Here is a 20,184-nt window from a genome sequence, read left to right on the forward strand (position 1 = left end):
GCTTTGAATTTTAGAACTGGAACTGGCCTTTAGAACTACTCCCCTCATTTTATAGATGAGAAAACAAAGGCTCAGAGTTGTTTACTAACTTACCCAAGGTCACACAGCTTGTCAGTGGGGAGACCATACTTGAATACAAGGCTTCTTACTAGTTAAGTGGCAAAACTTATCTCTTTTGAAATCATAGAAAGAGCTGCTTCTTTTCCTTGCTACCAATAATTAACTAAAAACAATGCTGTGGAAATAGGAACAGGATGGGATTGTGTTGTGAATAAAGGATAAATTATAAAGTAAATAAAGCGTATTATTTTGGGGGAAATGAGACTGCTTTTCTCCACCAAGTGCCCTCAGGTATATATATGAAATTGATGTCTTCTAATCCTTCTTTCTCTTTTCTATGGCATTTTAAAGTAACAAGGGAACTGAGATTTAGTGGGTTTCAAACCCAGTCCCAGGAAGTCCTGATGTTCTTACAGAGAAGCCCCATCAGAGAGGAGGGGAGGGACTTCATGGCGGGGATACTGCACTGATTCTGGTCACCCTCCGTCCCCACACCCAAGAAGAGCTCCACTTTTAGCTGCTTTGCACATTGGAGTTCTGGATAGAGTTCTGATCAAGGAAAACACAAACACTTCTAAAAATAACTTTGAAACCTACACACTTAATTCAGTCCTCTCATTGAATTACAGTTTAGGAAGCTGAGACACAGGAAGGTCACAGGGAGTTGAGAGTCCACGTGCTGCATCCCCTCTTCTTGCTAATGTCAGCCCCCCTCCCCTCCTAGTAATCTGGTCCCCTTACCCCAGACCCACCTTTGACATCACCTGACTCTCCCATCCCGTATCCAGCCAGCCTAAGTTTCCTGTTTTTGCCAAGGACTTTTACTTTCAGTTCAGCTAAACTGAGTGATCCGATTCTTTTACTGTGGGACAGCCCCACAGCCTGTTGCCTGCTGTCACCTGGTGTCTCTGGCCATCGTGAAGTAAGCCATTGTAATCTGATTATTTTCAAGTCCTGGCCATCCAGTGTTTCTTTAAAACAACTCCAGCTGAATTTCCTTAGGAGTCAGACCAGGTTTTTAAAGAAGATCTGTTACTCCTTCTTAATAAGTACTTCCTAAATATCATATATTATGAAAGAACTAGTGCTTCGTCTTAAATTGGGTTCTATAGGAGGGTGAGTTCCTTCTGAAACTGGCCTTAGAATTGTAAGTGGATGGGTCCAGTATCCCTTTACCTGATCCCGGGCCAGGTTACCCCTAGGCAGCATCAGATGGTGCTTAGCTCACCAGCAAACAAGGGCATGTGAGAAAAACAAACAAAAAAAGAGACAGAAAGATATGAAGGTCAGAAATAATCTGACCTTTTATATGTCAAATTAAAACACCTAAGTAGTCATTATGGGGGAAAAATCAGGCCTTTGTGACTTTAGAACTTAGCATTCCCTTGATTTCAAATTATGTCCAGAGGTGTCACTTGAATCCTTTCATCCGTGGGCCTCTTCATCTGACCTGACCTGGCCCATCCCTTAGGTTTCCTTCCCAGATGTAGGGGAAAACCCGCTCTGAACCGTCCAGGCCTGGCTTTGCCTACTTCTCTTTGGGAAGTGAATTTGCCCCAGGTGAAAGGTTTTCACAAAATAGAGAAAGAAGTCAGTCTCTTGTCAACTTGCCAAACAGGCTCAGTAGCTAAAAATTCAACAGGGTCAGCTTCCCTTCTGTATGTGGAGATTGGCCTAAAGGCGTTTGCCCTTGAGTTCAGCCCCCTTTTGGCTGGGCTGGACTCCTCTGAAACAGGATAGAGAGCACTTATGCTGTTCCTTTTGGAAACTGACAGAGACCTCCCAAGCCCCAGATGGTGTAGCTCTTCAGAAGAAAGTCTAGCTCATTTCTATTGGGGGCATGTTTGTATTTCAGAAATGGAAGGGTCCCCAAACCTGGAAATGAAAGATCAGTTATTAAGAGGAAGTGTAGAAGGATTAAGTGTGTTTTCTTTACAATTTTTACTGATGATAGATTTCAAGAATTCAGTTCTCTTCAAGAAAAATAGAGACAGAAATTCTAGTATTTATCTTGGTGGATATATGTCTGTGCAAATGATGTATGATATTTTACGAGAGGGTGTGAAAGTGTGTACAGGACTAAAGTGTGAATTTCTAATATGCATATGTACTGGATATATGCTCGATATCTATGTTTGTGTGTGTTTCTGAGTGTGAGTGCCATCTAAACAAGAGTGTGAGTTTATAAATGTTTGGATATTGAAAAGGTTAACTACACGCAAGCAAAGCAGATGTTTTAATGAGTTCTTAAATATTTTAATAAGTGCCTTGATTTTCTTCAGATAAAGAAAGAACAGGAAAAAAGAAAGGGGTTACTCCTTTTTCCTTTGGTTAAGTGAGTTTTAACAGCTGAAAATGCAGACTCTCTGCTATGGGATATATATAGTTTAATTTTTTTTTAAGTGGGGAAATGATTACTCCTGGTGTGGGTGAGAAATGAAACCTTTCTATGAGGAAGTTTCCTGTCTTTATTGCTGATTACATGTGCCTGGTCTAATGACTAAAAGCTTAAACTTGGGGGGTGGGGCAGGGAACTGAGGGAGAGAAGTTCTTTGAAGAGTATTTGGAGGGAAGCAGGGAAGGGATAAAGAAGGAGGGAAGGAGTTTGGATGACTTGGTTACAAAACAGGAGCTCAGCTCAGATTCCATCTGATGATTTCCAAGGTGAAAAATGTGGTTTGGGGTGAGTTGGTGGCAAGGCTGCAGTTTTCAGCAAAACAGCTGGCAGAGGAGCTGTAGCCAGCAGAAAGTTTCCTCTCCCGTTAGCTGGGTCCGAGCAGCTGGTGATCTAAATCCCCACACCTCAACCTTTTCAGAGGGCCACCACTCTCAGCCCTATTTCACGCCCACGAACCAGGACCAACGGGCCACAGTTTGACTTGCTGGAAGTCGTTGGGTGCCCAGCATGGTGGAGTGGTGTGGACACCTGGAAAGACTGCAGAGGAACGGGCGGCACCCGGCTTAACTGCTGGCCTCATCTCAGTCTGGGCGGGAAGGCTGGGCCCATTGTCCTCCTGGACTGGGGAGGGTGCGGGGTCATTAGTTAGAGGATGATGTGGTCTCTGCAAACCAGAGGAAATGGCCTGCTTTTGTTTTCCACCCAGTAGGAAATGGAACCTGAATCCATTAGATTCTGGGCAGCTCAACGCGGCACAGTTTGAGCTCTTAGAGGCGTGATACCTAAGAGGCTACTTGTGTGGGTTTGTGTGTCCCAACCATCACTGTGCAGGGTGCCCATCTTTTATGCGTTTAAAGCCTGTCAGGCTGGTAATCTAAAGCAGAGGTCTGGACGACAGTAATGCCAACAGACACGGGGAATAGGAGAGTGCACCTGTAGAGTTAAAAAATGCATGACCCTTTCCCTCAAAGAGTGAGCACAGGAGAAAGCCCCGTCCTGTAGGGTAGCTGCTGAGCCAGAATGCATAATTCACGGACCCCGTGCTGTTCCATGCAGATGGCGATATTAAATCGTGATTGATGCTAAGAGAGGCACACATCTTAGGAAGTTCTCCGAGAGGCTTCTGAATATTTCCAGGTCTCTTGTGCCTTCCCATCTTCTGTTCTACCGTGGTATTAAGCCGAACCCCTCCATTTCCCAGGAACCCCTCCTGGGGATGACAGAGCTTCACTCCCAAATATGAGATGCTTCAAATGTCATCACCCACCTCTTCTGCCTTTGAAGATCGCCCCCTTCCCTCCTGGCCCACATGAAGCTGTTTACCTCCAGCTGGCACTGCTGAGGGGGAGGGGAGCAGCTACTGCCTTGCAGCCTCCTTTCCAAGGCTGGTCACCACTGGACAAAGCAGCAGCACACTCTGGTGGTGGTGACCGGGCAGGAGGGACAGCGGCAAAAAGCTTGGAGAAAACACAGGCGTCCACTCAGCACAAAGCACTTCTGTCAAACCTCTGAGGTCAGAGCCAGTGGATTCTCTCATGCAGATTTTTCCACTCAGTGTATAATGAACTAATAAATCAAATTTGTGGTGTATTTGGAATTAAGTGTTTGGGGGTTTTGCTTTTTCTTTCTTAAAAAAAAAAAAAAAAAGAGCTGAAATCACCCTCCAGGGCCTGTTCTGGCCCAAAACTGAAAATGCTTCCTCCGCATCACATGTAATTGTTACCAGGCTCACTTGTGGGTCGGCACCACAAAACCACTATTGTCAGTTCCCGGAGTCTTTACTTCTGGCTGCCTGGGCTGGGCTGGGGGACACCAAATCACATGAAGGATTTATGAGATAAAGATAGAGATGCGAGGTTTGAACGAGGAGAAGATGGGCCAAGCAGGGGAGACAGGAATAGGCAGGGAGGCATTTTAAGTTTGCAGCTTTGTTGGTTTTTTAAAATCTCAGACCATGTAATTGGGAATATTTATGAGCATTTTCTGGAATATTTTCATTTGGCGAGTGTGTGTGTGTGTGTGTGCGTGTGTGTGGTTTGGGTGAGTAGGGGGGAGGATGAGCTGAAATAATCTCTTCCACTGAATGAGTAAGTAGGTTAGTCTTCTGGACTGCCATAAAAGGTCTGTAAAACTGTTTTAATCAGCCACTGGTAGAGAGGAGAAACAAGGAAAGGAAAAAAAAAACAGACTGTAACATATTTGAAGTTCTTTACTTCGTGTGCCTTCTCTTCCAGACCAACCCTGTGGAGGTCGTTTGAATTCCAAAGATGCTGGCTATATCACCTCCCCGGGGTACCCCCAGGATTATCCATCCCACCAGAACTGTGAGTGGATTGTTTACGCCCCCGAACCCAACCAGAAGATTGTCCTCAACTTCAACCCTCATTTCGAAATCGAGAAGCACGATTGCAAGTAAGCACTATCCTGTGCCATGTACATCCACGAGACACACACCCCCCCACCCGCCTCCCCAGGCTTCTGCATGCCTGCCGCCTCATGGCAGCACCCCTGGCCCTAGGACCTGCTGAACAGTGGTGGATCCTGGCCCCAGAGGGAAACCTCAAGAGATTTATTTCTTGCAGTGGAAATAAAAGCCTAGTTGATCCCATAGTATGGAGGAAAGCGCCTTCCTGAGTGAAGAGTGTAAAGAATACACCCTAAATTCAAAGGCTGGCAGTGGAGGAGAATTCCACGTAGGGGCAGGGGGGGGGAGTACACAATGCCAGCTCTTGACTTTAAGATTGACTTTCCCCTTGGAGATCTCCCCATTTCCACTGCCTCTCCCACATGTAGGAACCCCAAGCAGCTTCCTTAATAAAACAGTAGCCAGATCCCCAAGTGGAGACTTCCTGTGTATCCAGCCGTGGAGGGTCAGGCTGTTATTTCATGAAGCAGCAGCAGGTTTCCTTATAGAAAGAGAGCTAAAAATCTGAGTCTGTACTGGCAGGTCTGAGATTCGCATTGATTCTTGGTATCTGTGCTGTACAGGTTAGAGTCTCAAAGCAGGTGCTATGGATTTATTTAACAAACACTCTTCTAATTGCTTTGTAAATATCAATCCATTCAATTCTCACAATGGCCCTGGGAAGTTGGTGCCATTATGACCTCCATTTTGTAGATGAGAAAACCAAAGCCCAGAGAAGTTAAGTCACCCGAGGTGTCTCAGCTGGGCTCACAACATTGGTCCTTCCATCTTGGAAATGTGTGGCTTAGGAGAGACCAAGCAGACATTTAGACATCTGTGAGTGCTTTAGAAATGCCATGTCGCAACTTCCCTGGTAGTCCCGTGGCTAAGACTCTGCGCTCCCAATGCAGGGAACCCGTGTTCCATCCCTGGTCAGGGAACTAGATCCCATGTGCCACAACTAAGAGTTCGCATGCCGCAACGAAGACCCAGCGCAGCCAAATAAATAAATATTTAAAAAAAAAAAAAAAGGAAGCAAAAAGAAACACCATGTTAACACCGAGGTCCCTATAAGTTAAGGTGAGGGAGGAAGCAGCATTGCAATGTCAAGAGTGTGAATGCCCTTTGTACTGTCTAGTGGGCTCCATCTTAAGGTCTTTCCTCGCTGAAACCAAAGTGAGAGTTTTCTATGCAGGATAGAATGTGCCAACGATCATATCCTGCTCCAAACGAGTGCCTAGAACGTGCCACTGCTCTGATGGGTGTTCAGTGGCCCCTTGTGATTAATAAGTAGTCTGAGCATTCCTTGTGACCAAAGCATTGTGAGGACTGAAAAATTAATAAAGGGATCAGCTAGCAGGAGAAGTCCAAGGGAGCAGGCCTAGGTCTGGGCCCGTGCTACCTTGTGGGGGAGAGCAGGGCTCCTCTTTAACCAGAGTTCAATCGGGGGGCGCAGTGAGTCAATGTCACTGTTATCTTCCTAGGACTCCTTTGCACCTTCGTAATGGTTTTTTCCTAACAAGAGGTAGTCTTTGTTGAAAACAGAAGGGTTTCCCGGGTGGACGCCTCATGTGACAAAGAGTCATAAGATGGAGTTATAATCCCACATCCACTCTTGACTCCATGGATGACATAGGGTAACTAATCAGTTCCTCTTTGTCTAAGTTAAATGCACAGCCTTGTGTATATTTGCATAGCACCTCAAGGCTGCCAATTCCCTGCCAGTGAACTTTACCAAAAATTTCTGTTAGAAGAGCTTCTTTATAAGGTATAAGGCTTCTGGTGCCTCTGTCTGGATTACAGAAGGTTGGCACAGACTGAAGCGTGATGTACTGAGAGCTTGGGTCTGAGCTCAGAGAACTTTGACTAATCACCTGTCTCAATGGAGGGCCAAAATCTGTTATGCTTATGCCAGCAGATCTCCCAGGAAAATTGCTGAGAGGTCATCTCATGTATATTCATAGTGGCAGAGAGAGAAGGCATGCTTTTGGAAGGGAAAACTCAGGAGCTGGTAAGCATGGCTTAAAACATGTTGGAAGCACAAAAGGCCAGGGAAACATGTTCCTGCCCAGTTTGGGGCTGTGGCGTACCCCTTGCCCTCAGGACTCAGCCCCAAGGATGGAGCGAGCACAAGGTCTCTGAAGCCACTGGGAACAGAGGAACCAAGACGTTGCCTCTGGCTGGAGTTGGAGTAGGGGAAGCAGGTAAGTTACAAGGTTATTCTGAAGCTTCTGGTACTTACCGTCTGTACCAAGTAGCTTCTTGTTTTTCTCCCCACTCCCCCAATTCCATGCTTCCAGCTTGAACCGAAAAGTTCAGGGAGGTCAGAAAAGGATCTTTCTGGAGTCTCTTTGCCCCAGTGCCAAAGTGTCAGCAAGATGCTCTTGGGGTCACGCCTCTGCTACTTAACCTCATCCTTACTTCTCGTACCCTCCCCCATTTCTCCTCCACTCCCCATTTCTCTCTCATTCTCATTAATTTTTCTACTTAGAAAGACACATCCGGTTCTCTCCATCTCTCACCCTGCAAGGTATTTTCAACAGTCTTCACTGCCATCTGCATTCAGGGTAAATGGGTTCCTCCTCCCCCACTGCCTTGTTTCACTTTCTTGTGAAGGGGACAGTTCATCTAATTGAAGTCCTGAAGGTTCTGTCCTGTTCCTCCTCTCTCCCGCTCTCACTTGCCTTCCAAGGGAGCTGCCGGGTTGGAAAGCACTTACTATCAAAGGAAATTAGCATCCTTTCTCCTTTCATTTCGGCGCATGTTTCCAATTGGATTTGGCTCTCAAGGCCCGTAGGGTAGACACCTACCAAGAGAAAAGGGCCCAAAGGTCCTTCTGAGGAGAGCTTGCAGCAGCAACACCCCTGCAGAAAGAAAAATGAGTAAGAACGTCAGGGAAAAAAAAAAACCCAGCCCCGCTGTGCAAAAAAGGCAGTGGTCAGCGTGCCTGCCCTTTTCTGTTTTCCCCTCTTCTTCCTTTGTGCAGGATTAACTGCAAAGATGGCCCCGTGACCTGGGAATGGGTCCTGCCATGAGAGGATTAGCCTGGCCGGTGGCCCCTGAGCCTTTGGCTCCCTGTCCCTTGAAATCCACATCCTAAAGGTGGAGCCCGTTGGTGAATAAACCCCAGACAGACAGACCTTTTCCCCTAACCGTCGCTTGCTAATTTTGTTCCATTTAAGTCTGCCGTCTGCTTGGAAACTTTCACTCACCAGCCCCAGTTTTGCCTGAGTCAGTACAGTCCGAGGCCACCATCTGCAGTGAGCTCCCAACTCCTCCCTCTGGCCGTCTGCAGGAATCCAAGCCCCAGGACCCACTGGCTGCTCGGAGGCCTAGTCACCGACTGTAGGCAGAAACCAGAAACCCCTGTGGCCTAGCCACATCGGTGTGGCTGAGGGACAAAAGGGCAGGACTCAGGGCCATCTGAGCAAACAGGGAGAAGCCACTTCATTCCCTGCGGTGGGGAAGAGCATCGTGCCTACTGCCTTTCACTTGAGTCATCAGCCAAGTGGCTGAACCTTAGGGCTTTAGGAGCATATGCATGCAAACTTGAATATTCTTTTTTCCCTTTCTGAGACCTGAAATATGTGTATTCTTGAAAACACCCACCTGTGTACGATACACAGCTTATTCACAAGCCCTCGCACAAGCCTAGCATCCCACCCCATCCCGGAGGCCCAAATAAAACCAGAATCAAGAGTCTAGGTCCTTTTAAGAACTGGTTATTTCCAGATGGATATCTTGACAAACATGCTTCAGAAAGTGCGAAAACCACTAGGAAGACTTGAGAGAACATTTCTTAGGCTGAAAAACCCACACAGAAACCTATACTGATAACTTCATGTGTATGTTCAGCACAACAAATCTCATTTACCATGCCTCATTGACATTTCCAGATTCTAAAACATACTCCTATAAAGTTCCAAAAGTTCCTCTTTAGAAAGATTTCTGATTAAGAACGTTCTAAATCATGTGCCACGCTTCCTCGTCTTCTTAAACAAAATTAATGCTAAGGTGAGTCAACTTTTTCTCAGTGACTCAGGCTTCTAATTCTAAACTTGACGTTTTGTGACAGAGGCTGGGTAATGTCATGTTTGGGTATTTAGATATGAGTTTTTGTTGACCTTTTAAACTTCCCAGGCCTCATTGTCCTCATCTGCCAAACTTGGACAATGGTAACTACTTTGCGAGATTTCAGTCTCTTGTTTATGTAGATACACGATAAATTCGCAACTGGGTTATTAGCATCTTTGTACTTTGGGGGAATGTGTGACTTTTTTCTATCAATACTCTTGCTGTCATCTTCTGTTATGACTATACCCCTCTGCCCTCTTTTTACCCTTTTATTGTGGGTATGGATTTTGCTTCAGGAGGTTTTGGTGTCTGTTGGGAAGTGTTTAGTCCTGGGGTCTAAGCTTTGTCCCAGGCCGGTGCAGTCCCAGGGCCAGCACGTCTGGTTTGCTTTAGTCGGCCACGCTCATAGCGGAGTGCGTCCTAGTGTGCTCTCCCGGGGGCAGAGTGTAAGGGCATCAGTGCATGCAGTCCTTGGCATTAGTTGAGCTGCTCACCGTCTTTTCTTCTGAAACCATCCCCCCACCCCACCCCACCCACATTCTGGATATTTGAGGTTTGGGGGGATATTCAGCCTCTAGCTAAGTGTGCCGGATAAACAAAGTGCCCTTGTGTTTATTTACGACCAGAGGAGCTCTCTAAATCTTAGAAGATACGTGTGCTTCTCCCAAAGTAGGGGATGCTATCTTAGGAAGGGGGCACTTTCCCAGGTTGATAAGTTGACTACAGGAAGCAGAGGGAACATACCAGACCTCAGTAATCGGGCCCTTCCCCAGCCGGCCAGTGAAGATTCCCTGTGCTCAATAAACATCCTCCGACTACAACCTTACATCTGCAGGAGACCCTGTGAGGGCCAGGGCTCAGACCCTCCTCCCTTTCCCCTCCAGTGCCCCATGGCACGATCCCCTCCATTCCCCCTTGGAGTCCTTGATTCCTCCAGCTCTCTTTTAGGGCCCCCTACTCGGAACTCCCCAATAGGCGTTGCATATTGCCTTGATTTGCTTGCTGTTTGTTCGTGTGTGGTCATCCTGTGTTCTGAGCACGTAAGTTCTCTAAGGGCACGGACCGCATGTGTCTCACCTCTACCCTCTAAGGTGCCTAGTCCTAGAGGGGGCTGAGCAGGGGCATGCAGATGATTGTGTCAGTGAGATTTTTACATCTGAGTTGCCAGGATGTAAGTCAGCGTGGCATGAACCCACACTGGAAGGTCAACAGAGGTGTCTTCCCTAGTCATCCATCTTGTGATGTGACATAATGACAGCAGGAAGATAAGACACGGGATCACAGAAGTTACTAAGCTCTCTGTGACTTGATCTTTCATCAGCAAAGTGGCAATAGACCTTTCATTCGTTCCTAGATATTAAACATCTACTATGTGCCAAGCGTGATGATAGCCTTGGGAATTCAGTGATGAGTAAGTAGATTGTACTCTTTGACCCTATGAAATTTAGAGTTTGGAAGGAGGGAGCAAGTAAAAAAATGTGTGGTTACTGATTAAAGTTGCCACATACGGAGCATCACCTATGAGCCTGACACTGCCAAGTGCTTTACATGCATCATCGCATTTGGTCCTTGCGACAAACGGTGAAATGGGAAGTCGTTGTTACTCTTCCCATTTTACAAATGAAGAATCTTGGGCTCAAAGAAGGTAAGCAACTGGCCCAAGTTTGCACTCTTTTTTTTTTTTTTTTTTTAAAGAAATTCACGTTCTTTTATTTATTTATTTATGACTGTGTTGAGTCTTCGTTTCTGTGCGAGGGCTTTCTCTAGTTGCGGCAAGTGGGGACCACTCTTCATCGCGGTGCGCGGGCCCCTCACCATCGCGGCCTCTCTTGTTGCGGAGCACAGGCTCCAGATGCACAGGCTCAGTAATTGTGGCTCACGGGCCCAGTTGCTCCGTGGCATGTGGGATCTTCCCAGACCAGGGCTCGAACCCGTGTCCCCTGCACTGGCAGGCAGACTCTCAACCACTGCGCCACCAGGGAAGCCCCCCAAGTTTGCACTCTTGAAAGTGGCAGAGAATGGGACGAAGTGAGAGAGTGGCATGGACATATATACACTACCAAATGTAAAATAGATAGCTAGTGGGAAGCAGCCGCATAGCACAGGGAGATCAGCTCGGTGCTTTGTGACCACCTAGAGGGGTGGGATAGGGAGGATGGGAGGGAGACGCAAGAGGGAGGGGATATGGGGATATATGTATATGTATAGCTGATTCACTTTGTTATACAGCAGAAACTGACACACCATTGTAAAGCAATTATACTCCAATACAGATGTTAAAAAAAAAAAGTGCAGAGAAGGGATTTGAAACCAGAACACACTACTTTGCAACCTGAGCTCTTTACTCTCATGCTCTATTGCCTCCGCCAACACCATGCATTCTGACCTGGGACGTGATATGAGCCCTGGGATCTACCCTTGGCTGAGGAGATCAGGGAAGGCTCCCTGGAGGAGGCAATGCCTGCACTGATCCTGAAGAAGTTAGCCAGGCAAAGGGGATGTGAGTAGGGCTGGTGGCCCAGGCAGAGAGCATCATGTCAAAGGCAAGAAGGGGAGAGAATTTGATGTCTTCAGGAACCACAGTAATGTAGGGCCATCCTGGTGGCTTGTTGATACAAACCCCCTTCTCGGTGAAGAGATGACTGGGCAATGCTATTTAATTTTATTTCCTGGCCAGACAACTTCCAGCATCTCAGAGAGGGGCTGTGGTCAGGGAGCAGGAAAGAGTGAGATGAGGGGGACTCTCTGCTGTCCCACTCTCCCTGGTCAGAGAGTTTCTACAGTTTCTTACCCTATATCCAGGGACCCCCCCCCCAATTTAATGCCTGAAAGTGGGGTATGGCCTGGGGAAGTCCGGGTAACACTCTGCATTAAGCTCCGCTCGTCAGTTTACTCCTACACAAGACTCCCTGTGAACACACATCTCTTTCCTACGAACAGAGGGCAGGAGGGCACAATGCCCAATTAGACGTGTGGCTTCAGCTGGTGTCCGCCTGAGTCTCTGGAACTCAGAGCAGAGTGAGAGTTCTGTGTGGTTCAAGAGGGTGTCCTGCACTCAGGAGAGACCCTCAGGTTGATTACTCATGACATTGTTACAGATTTACTGCCTGCTCAGCCACAGAAATATTCTGATTCCCCCAAGGAACCAATGAGCAGCAATACTTTTCTGTATCACAGCAGCCCTGCTAATGACAGAAACAGATCCTCTCCAGGTACGCGGTGCAATAAACGGGAACAGTCCTGCTGCCTCGAGCTCAGCTGGCAGCCAACCCCACACTCACCAGCCTTGACCAAGGACTCCACCCAGCACTTTAGCTCGCTGAAGAAGTGGGGGAAACACCGCAGATTGTTCTTCTCCGCCTACCAAGGTTAAAGAGCAGTTGGGACAACGGTTATTTTTGGCAGTTTGTTTTTAAATATGCGATGTTGCAATCCCAACTCTCCAAATGCAAGCTTCACTGTGGATGTCCTTCCTAACAATGCATTTTTATCTTCTCATTGAGGAAATCCCTTGAGATTTTCTAGTACACAATCCCACTTGTTCTGGCTCTCAAGCCTGGCACCTTCTCTGAACCCAGAGGTCCCGGAGGCCCAGCATCTCACCCCATGTAGCTCCATGTAATTCTCCCATCTAATTACACCGGGTGAGAGTCTGTCTTAAGAAATTCAGTGGGAGCTCTGGGTGTGGAGGGCATAAACAGGAGAAGGAAATAGATGAAGTAGAGAAATTAGATTTTTCTAAAAGGGGATTTGTGTGTTTTCCGGTAGTTATGAGTCCTTTAGAAAAAAAATGTATTCTCTTTGTTTTGTCCTTTTTAGTGGCAGGGCAGTTGAAACCTTTGGATCAAGAGAAACTCAACAGAATATTTAATTCCATTCTTCCACTTTTGCCTGGATAAATCATCCCAGAAAAAAAAAAAAAATTAGCTGCCCTTGTCTTTCCTTCTAGAAAAGAGCTTCCATAATCGTCCTTCATTATGAGACCTACACCTCACAACTCATCTCAGTTGATTGCAGAGTAGATGGTTGTATTTAATTTACATAATCAAAATTTTTTTTCCTAGAAGGAAAATCCCTGAAAAATGTTAACTGGTTCCAAATAAAACTTGAAAAAGAAGAAGTGTGAGTTGGGCTTAGGTTTAGGAGGGCAGCAAAAAACTCCACATGATAAAGGAAAATTCACATGATTTTTTATGCTTTTTCCCTGGCTTTGTAGCCAAGCATCTTGGCAGTCTCTATAAATTTTTCTGCTCTGCCCCATTAGGGGCTCCATCGCATGTTTGTAGGTGGTATGGAGGGATTGTCGGTTGGACAATAATAGCAAATATTTATTAAGCTACTGACAGGTGTCAGGTGCTACTACACCAAGAACTTTCCATGTGTTACTCTCATAACAATGCTTTGGGGCTGGTACTGCTGTTATTCCCATTTAACAGATGGGGACACTGAGGCCCAGAGAAAGCACACAGATGGTAATGGTAGGCCTGGGATTTGAAGCCTGCTGCCCAAAGCTGCCTTCGTATACCTGTGTCCTTGTGCCCAGAGCTGTCATCTGCTGTCCCAAGGCTTAGGTATTTGGGGCCTCTCTGATTTCCTTAGATATACTTGACAAGTCTTTTCTTTTCCTTTTCTCTTTCTTCCTTTTCTTTGCCTCTTCCTGCCATGTGGTCACCTCCGGATGCCGACAGGGCAGTCAAGGAGGGAGAGAGATCTTTCTGTGTCTTTAAATGCAAGCTGGAGGCCTGCCTCTCAGTCAGTTGTCTCTTTCTGCCTCCCTGTCACCCACCTCCGCCCCTGTCCCGCACAGCCCCCCTCGCCATCCTCTTCAAATTCCCTGCCATTCCCCCATCACCTCACTCTCCCTCTGGAATCCGAAGATGTGAGGGCTAGTAATAGAGTGTCAGCGGAAGTAATTGATTCCTCACACAGAGAGAATTCTCCTGCCTTTAGTGTCAGTGGAGCTGCACCGGAGTCGTGGAGGGTGAGCGAGGCCTGTAAACAGCCCAGGGCTGAGCTGTCAGGCTGAAGCCAGACACACCGGGGAGTGAGCAAGAGGGAAGACGGTGGAACAAATCATTGTTTTGTTGGAAAGGAAAGGAGTAAATAATATTTCAGCCCAGGAACTGGCAGTTTGAAAGAGATGGTTGGGACCTAGGAGCGGAAGGAATCCGTGCCGTGGGCTTTACCGGGAGGGTTTTTCTTGGTCTCAAGGTAGGACGTTTCGTCCCAGCCCCATACCCCCTCCGCCCATTATCATCATTATTATCATTAAAATAATTACCGTAACAATTACAGTTGATGAGACCTCGGGTTTATAGAGCACCTTTCATCTAAATGTTCAAAGTGATTTATCCCTGCGTCATCCCTTTGAGAGCAGTAGGAGGGTAAGAAAGTATCATTATTTTTTTGGTCTTATCTGCTGGGAAACTGAGGTCCAAGCAGATACAGGATTTAGTCCCAGCCTCCGGGCAGGCTGCTGGGTTAAATGTCGGGGTACTGACTCCTCTTCTGCGGCGTGGGGGATCGGTCTCTACTGTCCTACCGCCCGCAAGGGCTCTTCTCCCTGTGCGGCCCCCAGAGCTCTTCCCTGGCGCTGACGGTCCCTCCCCACGCTGTGAGGACCCTGCCGGCCACCACCGCAAGGAGGTGGCCTTGGCGCCAGCCAGCAGCTCTGCACGCAGAGCAAACAGCCTGCTCTGGCTGTGGGATAAATAAAAGTCCTTTAGGGTCTGACTCACACCGTTCCCATCCCGTGAGGAGACTTCCTGCAATCTGGTTCCCTTTCTTGCAGGAGCTGGTGTCCTTTCTAGGCATCTTTCCTTCTGGTCTGACTGAGGCTTCAGCCAAGAGCATCCAACATTCTGAACCTTCACAGCTTCTACTCCCCCCACCCCCAAACGGCAGCTGGTTCTTTCGGAACAGAGGGCCGTTTCCATGATGGGGAGAGGCGAGTGCTTTCACGTGTCCTGCGTGAACAGGCCTGATTTTGCTCTGACAGCCCCGGGGCCTTCAGAACACAGCCAGCGGCCGTTTGAGAGGTGGAAGAAGTCCCAGCTGACTGGCCCGGGAGCGCTGGCCTCAGAGTCTCCACCCTGGCGTGGCAGCAGCCCCTTCCTGCTTGGACGTTAGTGCAGGCCCATCATTTCCACACCACCGTGCTTTTTGCACGGTAGTGACAAGTTTGCTCCTGGAGCCGGGGAGAACCTCTGAGCTCTGTAACCTGAAGCTCAGGGTGAATGAAATGCAAGGACAGGGCCCGTCACACCTGCCACCTACTCCCCAAGCTGTCCCCTGCTTGCATTTCCGCATGGCACGTTTTTCAGACAAGTTTTGTATTTTCCGACTTCTGTTATGGAGGCTGGATGCCAGCAAAGGGGGCTAGAAAAACGACTGGGAGCCTTGATCCCAGGAAAACACATAGAGGACTTTTTCGATGCTGTGATTGATTCCCTAGTGCCCAGCACACCTCGTTCCCAGCAGGCTCCCATTTTTCGTACAGATGGAGAGGTTATGATTCACTCTCACAATTAGACCCCCTGGGAGCCAGGGTTGGTAAGCACCCGTCCCAGAGGGAACCGTTCACCTGGCCAGGGTCAGGAACGCTGCCGGCACACCAGGCCGAGGAATGGTGTACTCTGATTTCCCCTCAGTGGCTTCCACTCACCTTCTGCCCTTACCCTTCAGCCCTGAGAGGCACAGAGGCACGGTCCCTGGAGCCATTTATGAGACGAGGCAAACTGAGGCATGTTCGATTGACCCAGGCCAGCTTAGAGTCTCTGGCCCTGCTGCAGTTCACCTTCCCATCTGAGCACCAGCCTAGTGGTGAATGGACACAAATTGTGGGCCACTCTTATCTGCTTTCTACCCTGATATGGTTGCAAAATGCTAGCATGGGGTCCTCTGAGCTGACTGCAGAGGGTGAGGATTTTATAGACGCATAGAGCGGACAGAAAGAAGCACTCGACAGTCCTGCTGAAAACAGCCTGCCCAGAAGCCTTAAACTTCACATTAGCACCGGTTGCTTCGAAAATCCTTCCTTGCATAAGCAAATAGGTTCCATCCAAGCCTGTCTGCAGGAGCAGAGCAGATCTGTGGCCGAAGGACCTGAGGAATGTGCTTCCTGGGGAGCTGGTCAGTGGAGGGAGTGGTGTTTGGCCAGAGGGTCAGGGAGAAGTGACGCAGGCCTTGCTGTGTGCCCTTGACTCTCTGTAAGTTCATCTACAGTGAGACTTATCAGACACGGTGTCTGGAGCGGCCTCCTTCCTCACGTTGCGAGGAGTTCTTGGCAGGCTGCTGCGCCAGGAACAATGAGACCGGCGGGCCCTCTCCATCATCCCAGGGCTTCTGCGGAGAAACGACCAGCCATTATAAATAGATGTTGTTCGTAGTTTCCATTTTCTTGCCTTCAAGGTTTTTTTGGAATAACTCCTTCAGTTTGTTTTGGGTTGTTCTCTTTGCATACTTCCTTTGCTGGGTGGTCAGATTTCCTCCCTTCTAAAGAGCCCTGGTGACCCTGGCTGTGAGGGGATTGCTAATAAGCTCAAAATATCAGAGATTCGGGATGGGAAGAAATAAAGGAAGAAAATGAAAGTGCCAACAGCCGCTATTAAGAAGGCACTCGGCACCACGCAAATACACAAACCGAAGCGGTGTGTGAGTCCTTGGAGTTAGAGAGCAAATAATGGTAATAAGTTAGGTAAGACATAATAATGATATGGAGTTAGACAACAACAACAAATAACGATAGCAGCAGCAGCAATAACAAGTAACGTTTATTTATTGAGCATTTACTATGTGCCTGGCCTGTGCTGAGCTGTTGACGTGCATTAACTCACCAAATCTAGGGAGGTTGAGTGCCTAGCTCTTGAAGACCCAGCAAATGGGAGTGGGAGTGGAGGTGGTTTTGAACCCAGCCTGGCTGGCTGGTCCCATAGCCTGGGTTCGGAAACATGAGACTGAAACGAATTCTCAAAAACTCAAGTGATGAAGCACTGTTGATGGGTTTGTACAGGAGGAGGATTTTTCGAAACCACCCTCTATAGCACTGAGGTTGGGGAACATTGAGACTGTCTAAATTTATTACTTTTCATTTCACTTTCACCTGTTCAGTTTCCAAAGCATCGTGTGTAACTCTTCTCTCCCCCAAGTCTGCCATCCTATTTTGTAGAACCCAGGTAATAATCAAAATGACCAGTGCCTCGCAGGCACTTTCTAAGGCATCCAGTGCTGTGCTGGGCCTGTATATGCCTTCACAAAACTTTCAACAATCCCACAAGGTGGGGTGTTTTATTATTTCCATTTTATAGATGAAGAAACTGAGGCTCAGAGAAGATAAATGCCTTGCCTGAAATCATACCACTAGCATGTGCCAGGAGCCAGCTGGGTCTGTCCACAAAACCCATGCACTGCATTTCCCGGAGTACACACACCCTTGTAGACAGATATGTTTCTGTGCAATTAAAAAAATTTTTTTTGGTCCCAGACCCCTTCCCTAGGAAAATGTGCGTACACACAAACACACAAAATTTCTGCGTAGGATTGTAGGGTTTCCCCAACCTACTGAGACTCATCTGTGGGCCCTACTGGAAATCCATGGGCTGAAAAATATGTGCTCTGGATGATACTATAAGAGCGTATAAATACACAGGATACTGTGTTCTCACCCAATGGACCATATGTTCACATATGGGTATATATGTGCTTATAAAAATTCTTCAGTTACAAAAATTAATATGTGATCCCATCTGAACACTTACAAGCTGGATTTCTACTGGATGAGTCTTGAAACCGTGAATTCCAAATCTATTCACTGCATCTATGGGTGATTTGTCTATTAAATTTGGCAAGTCCTACAGGCTTTGTTTAAACAAAACAGCTAGATAAAAAGAGTGAGATTCTGTTAAGTCTCTAACTGAGACGGAGAGGTGTCTTTGCACCTGGCACCTTCTAATGTTACAGTGTTCTGGCAATCTGGCATTCCCACTGCTCTCCAATCTTCATGCAACAACGAGGCCAGAGGACAGAGGCGAGGTCAGTGTGCCCTGGAGTGAAACCGCCTGGGCAAAGCCTGCCTCTGACCTTTCCTTGTCGTGTGACTTTGGGCAGGTCACTTAATCTCCCTGAGCTTCAGCCTCTACATCTGCAAATGGATGGTAATCATATCAGGGCCTGGTGTATATTAAGTGAGGGTTAAATGAAATAGTGTCTACACAGAGCGAGGATCTAGCCCACTGTGAATGCTCAGTAAATGGGAGCTCTTCTCATTGATATACCAGCTTCTTATAAAAGTGGTACCAGTGAAAGGGAGAAATTCAAGGAAATAAAATTGGCTTCTTAAAAAACCCGACCTGACAGCTAGCTGATTTCTCCAGAAAAGCTGGATGTCCCTGCTAAGCTGGAGACCAGGCGACCTGGCTTTGGGCCTGAATTGACCAGAAACTTCAGCATCATGCAGACCTACCTCACAGCCTCTTAGGATCTCAGGCAGCTTCTTTGTTGAGAAAGTTGTGCATGACAGTGTTGTTTTTTCCTCCTGTTGTCCCTGCAGGTTTTAATGTAAGGATTAATAAGACAGTGTTTGTAGATGTCTTTGAGCTTCCTGTAAGAAAGGCACTCCAGGAGGTGGTAAATTCTCTGGCCTGGATAATCTACTCATGAAATATGGAACTTTGAAAGTGTGAGAAAAATCTCAAATCACTTTGACAGCATTTTAATTATACTTGATTTGTTTGCCACTAATAGAGAAAATGCTGTCAGCATGATTTGAGATATTTCTTCCACTCAAAATGTTATATTTCATGTTTTCAAGTCACAAGGCAACATTTTGGTTTCCAGATACAGCCAGAATAGCTCAGTGAGTGTGTTGGTGCACAAATGCAGAGTGTAAAACGGACCGAACCCCTCAGAAAGCAGAGTTCATTCTTCTTAACATGTAACGTCAACCTCAGGTCTCTCAATCATTTATTCACTCAACAAAAAGTTAGTGAGCCCTCCTATGTGCTGGGCACCGTGCAAGTATTATAAATTCATCCGTGAAAAGGTGAGGTTCTTACCCTCATGGTGCTTAGTGTCTAGTGGAGGACACAGATTCTAAACAAAGAAAGTATATTGACAAAACCTTACAGATTATGGTAACAGCCAGAAAGGCAATGAGAGGGTGGTGAGGTAGAAAATAAGGGCATGCCAGCTGAAATGGGGTGATCAGGGCAGCCTTCTCAGAGGAGGTGACATTTGCACTCAGAAGAATGAGAAAGTACCAGACAGAGCAAAAGCTAACAAAGAGTATTGCAGGCAGAGGGAAGAGCAAGTGCAAAGGCCCAGGGGCTGGAAAGAACTTGCCATGTCCAAAACGCAATGGCTTAAACATTCATGATGCAAGTAGCATGAGAGGAGGCATTGCCTGTTGGCAAAGTTTATGGCTTCAGGACTTGGGTGCAGAGGTGCTTAGATGTGTAGACAAATCCCATAGAATGGGCACAGCATTCTTCCTTGGAGCAGCTAAGTACTCTGCCTACGATAGAGAAATCCCCTCACAAGTAGTTCTATGTGACATCCATAAAGGTAGACTCTGGATGGGGCTAGACATTATCCAGCCCTGGGAGAAGGGGCCTCCACGTGGTAAATCTTCCAGCACAGGCTCGGTTGGCTGACCCAGCCTTTGGTGGCCTGCTGGGCAGCGTCAAGTGTGGATAGAGTTATGGAAGGTAGAAAGCTTCTTTTCATGCCTGCCTAGTGATGAGAAGAAGAGATGAGATTGCTGCTTTCTCATATCTCTCCTGTGGACTCTTTTTTTTTTTTTTTTAAAAGATTGATTGATTGATTGATTGATTGCTATGTTGGGTCTTCGTTTCTGTGCTAGGGCTTTCTCTAGTTGCGGCAAGCGGGGGCCACTCTTCATCGCGGTGCGCGGGCCTCTCACTATCACGGCCTCTCTTGTTGCGGAGCACAGGCTCCAGACGCGCAGGCTCAGTAGTTGTGGCTCACGGGCCTAGTTGCTCCACGGCATGTGGGATCTTCCCAGACCAGGGCTCGAACCCGTGTTCCCTGCATTAGCAGGCAGATTCTCAACCACTGCGCCACCAGGGAAGCCCTCTTCTGTGGACTCTTATAATTAATTCCACCATCAAGATTCCCACGCCCAAAATGTGGGTTTGGGGAGAGAAATTAAGACTTTGAAGTCAAGAAAGAAAGTACAGAAAGCATTCTCTAGACAAATGCTCAACATACAGATGTTGGAATCTGTGAAGAG

General features: G+C 47.3%; 1 protein-coding gene across 2 annotated transcripts in view; it reads left to right on the plus strand.

The window, feature by feature from the left end:
* NRP2 (neuropilin 2) overlaps positions 1 to 20,184 on the plus strand; it is a 114,417-nt gene that overhangs the window by 9,999 nt on the left and 84,234 nt on the right. For both annotated transcript variants that reach the window (XM_059928523.1, XM_059928524.1), the window contains exon 2: positions 4,693 to 4,870. In XM_059928523.1, the coding sequence (XP_059784506.1) occupies positions 4,693 to 4,870 (178 nt within the window). The remainder of the gene's footprint in view (positions 1 to 4,692; positions 4,871 to 20,184) is intronic.

The sequence above is a fragment of the Balaenoptera ricei genome, chromosome 7 (assembly GCF_028023285.1).
Source record: "Balaenoptera ricei isolate mBalRic1 chromosome 7, mBalRic1.hap2, whole genome shotgun sequence".
In the NCBI taxonomy this organism is placed as follows: Eukaryota; Metazoa; Chordata; class Mammalia; order Artiodactyla; family Balaenopteridae; genus Balaenoptera; species Balaenoptera ricei.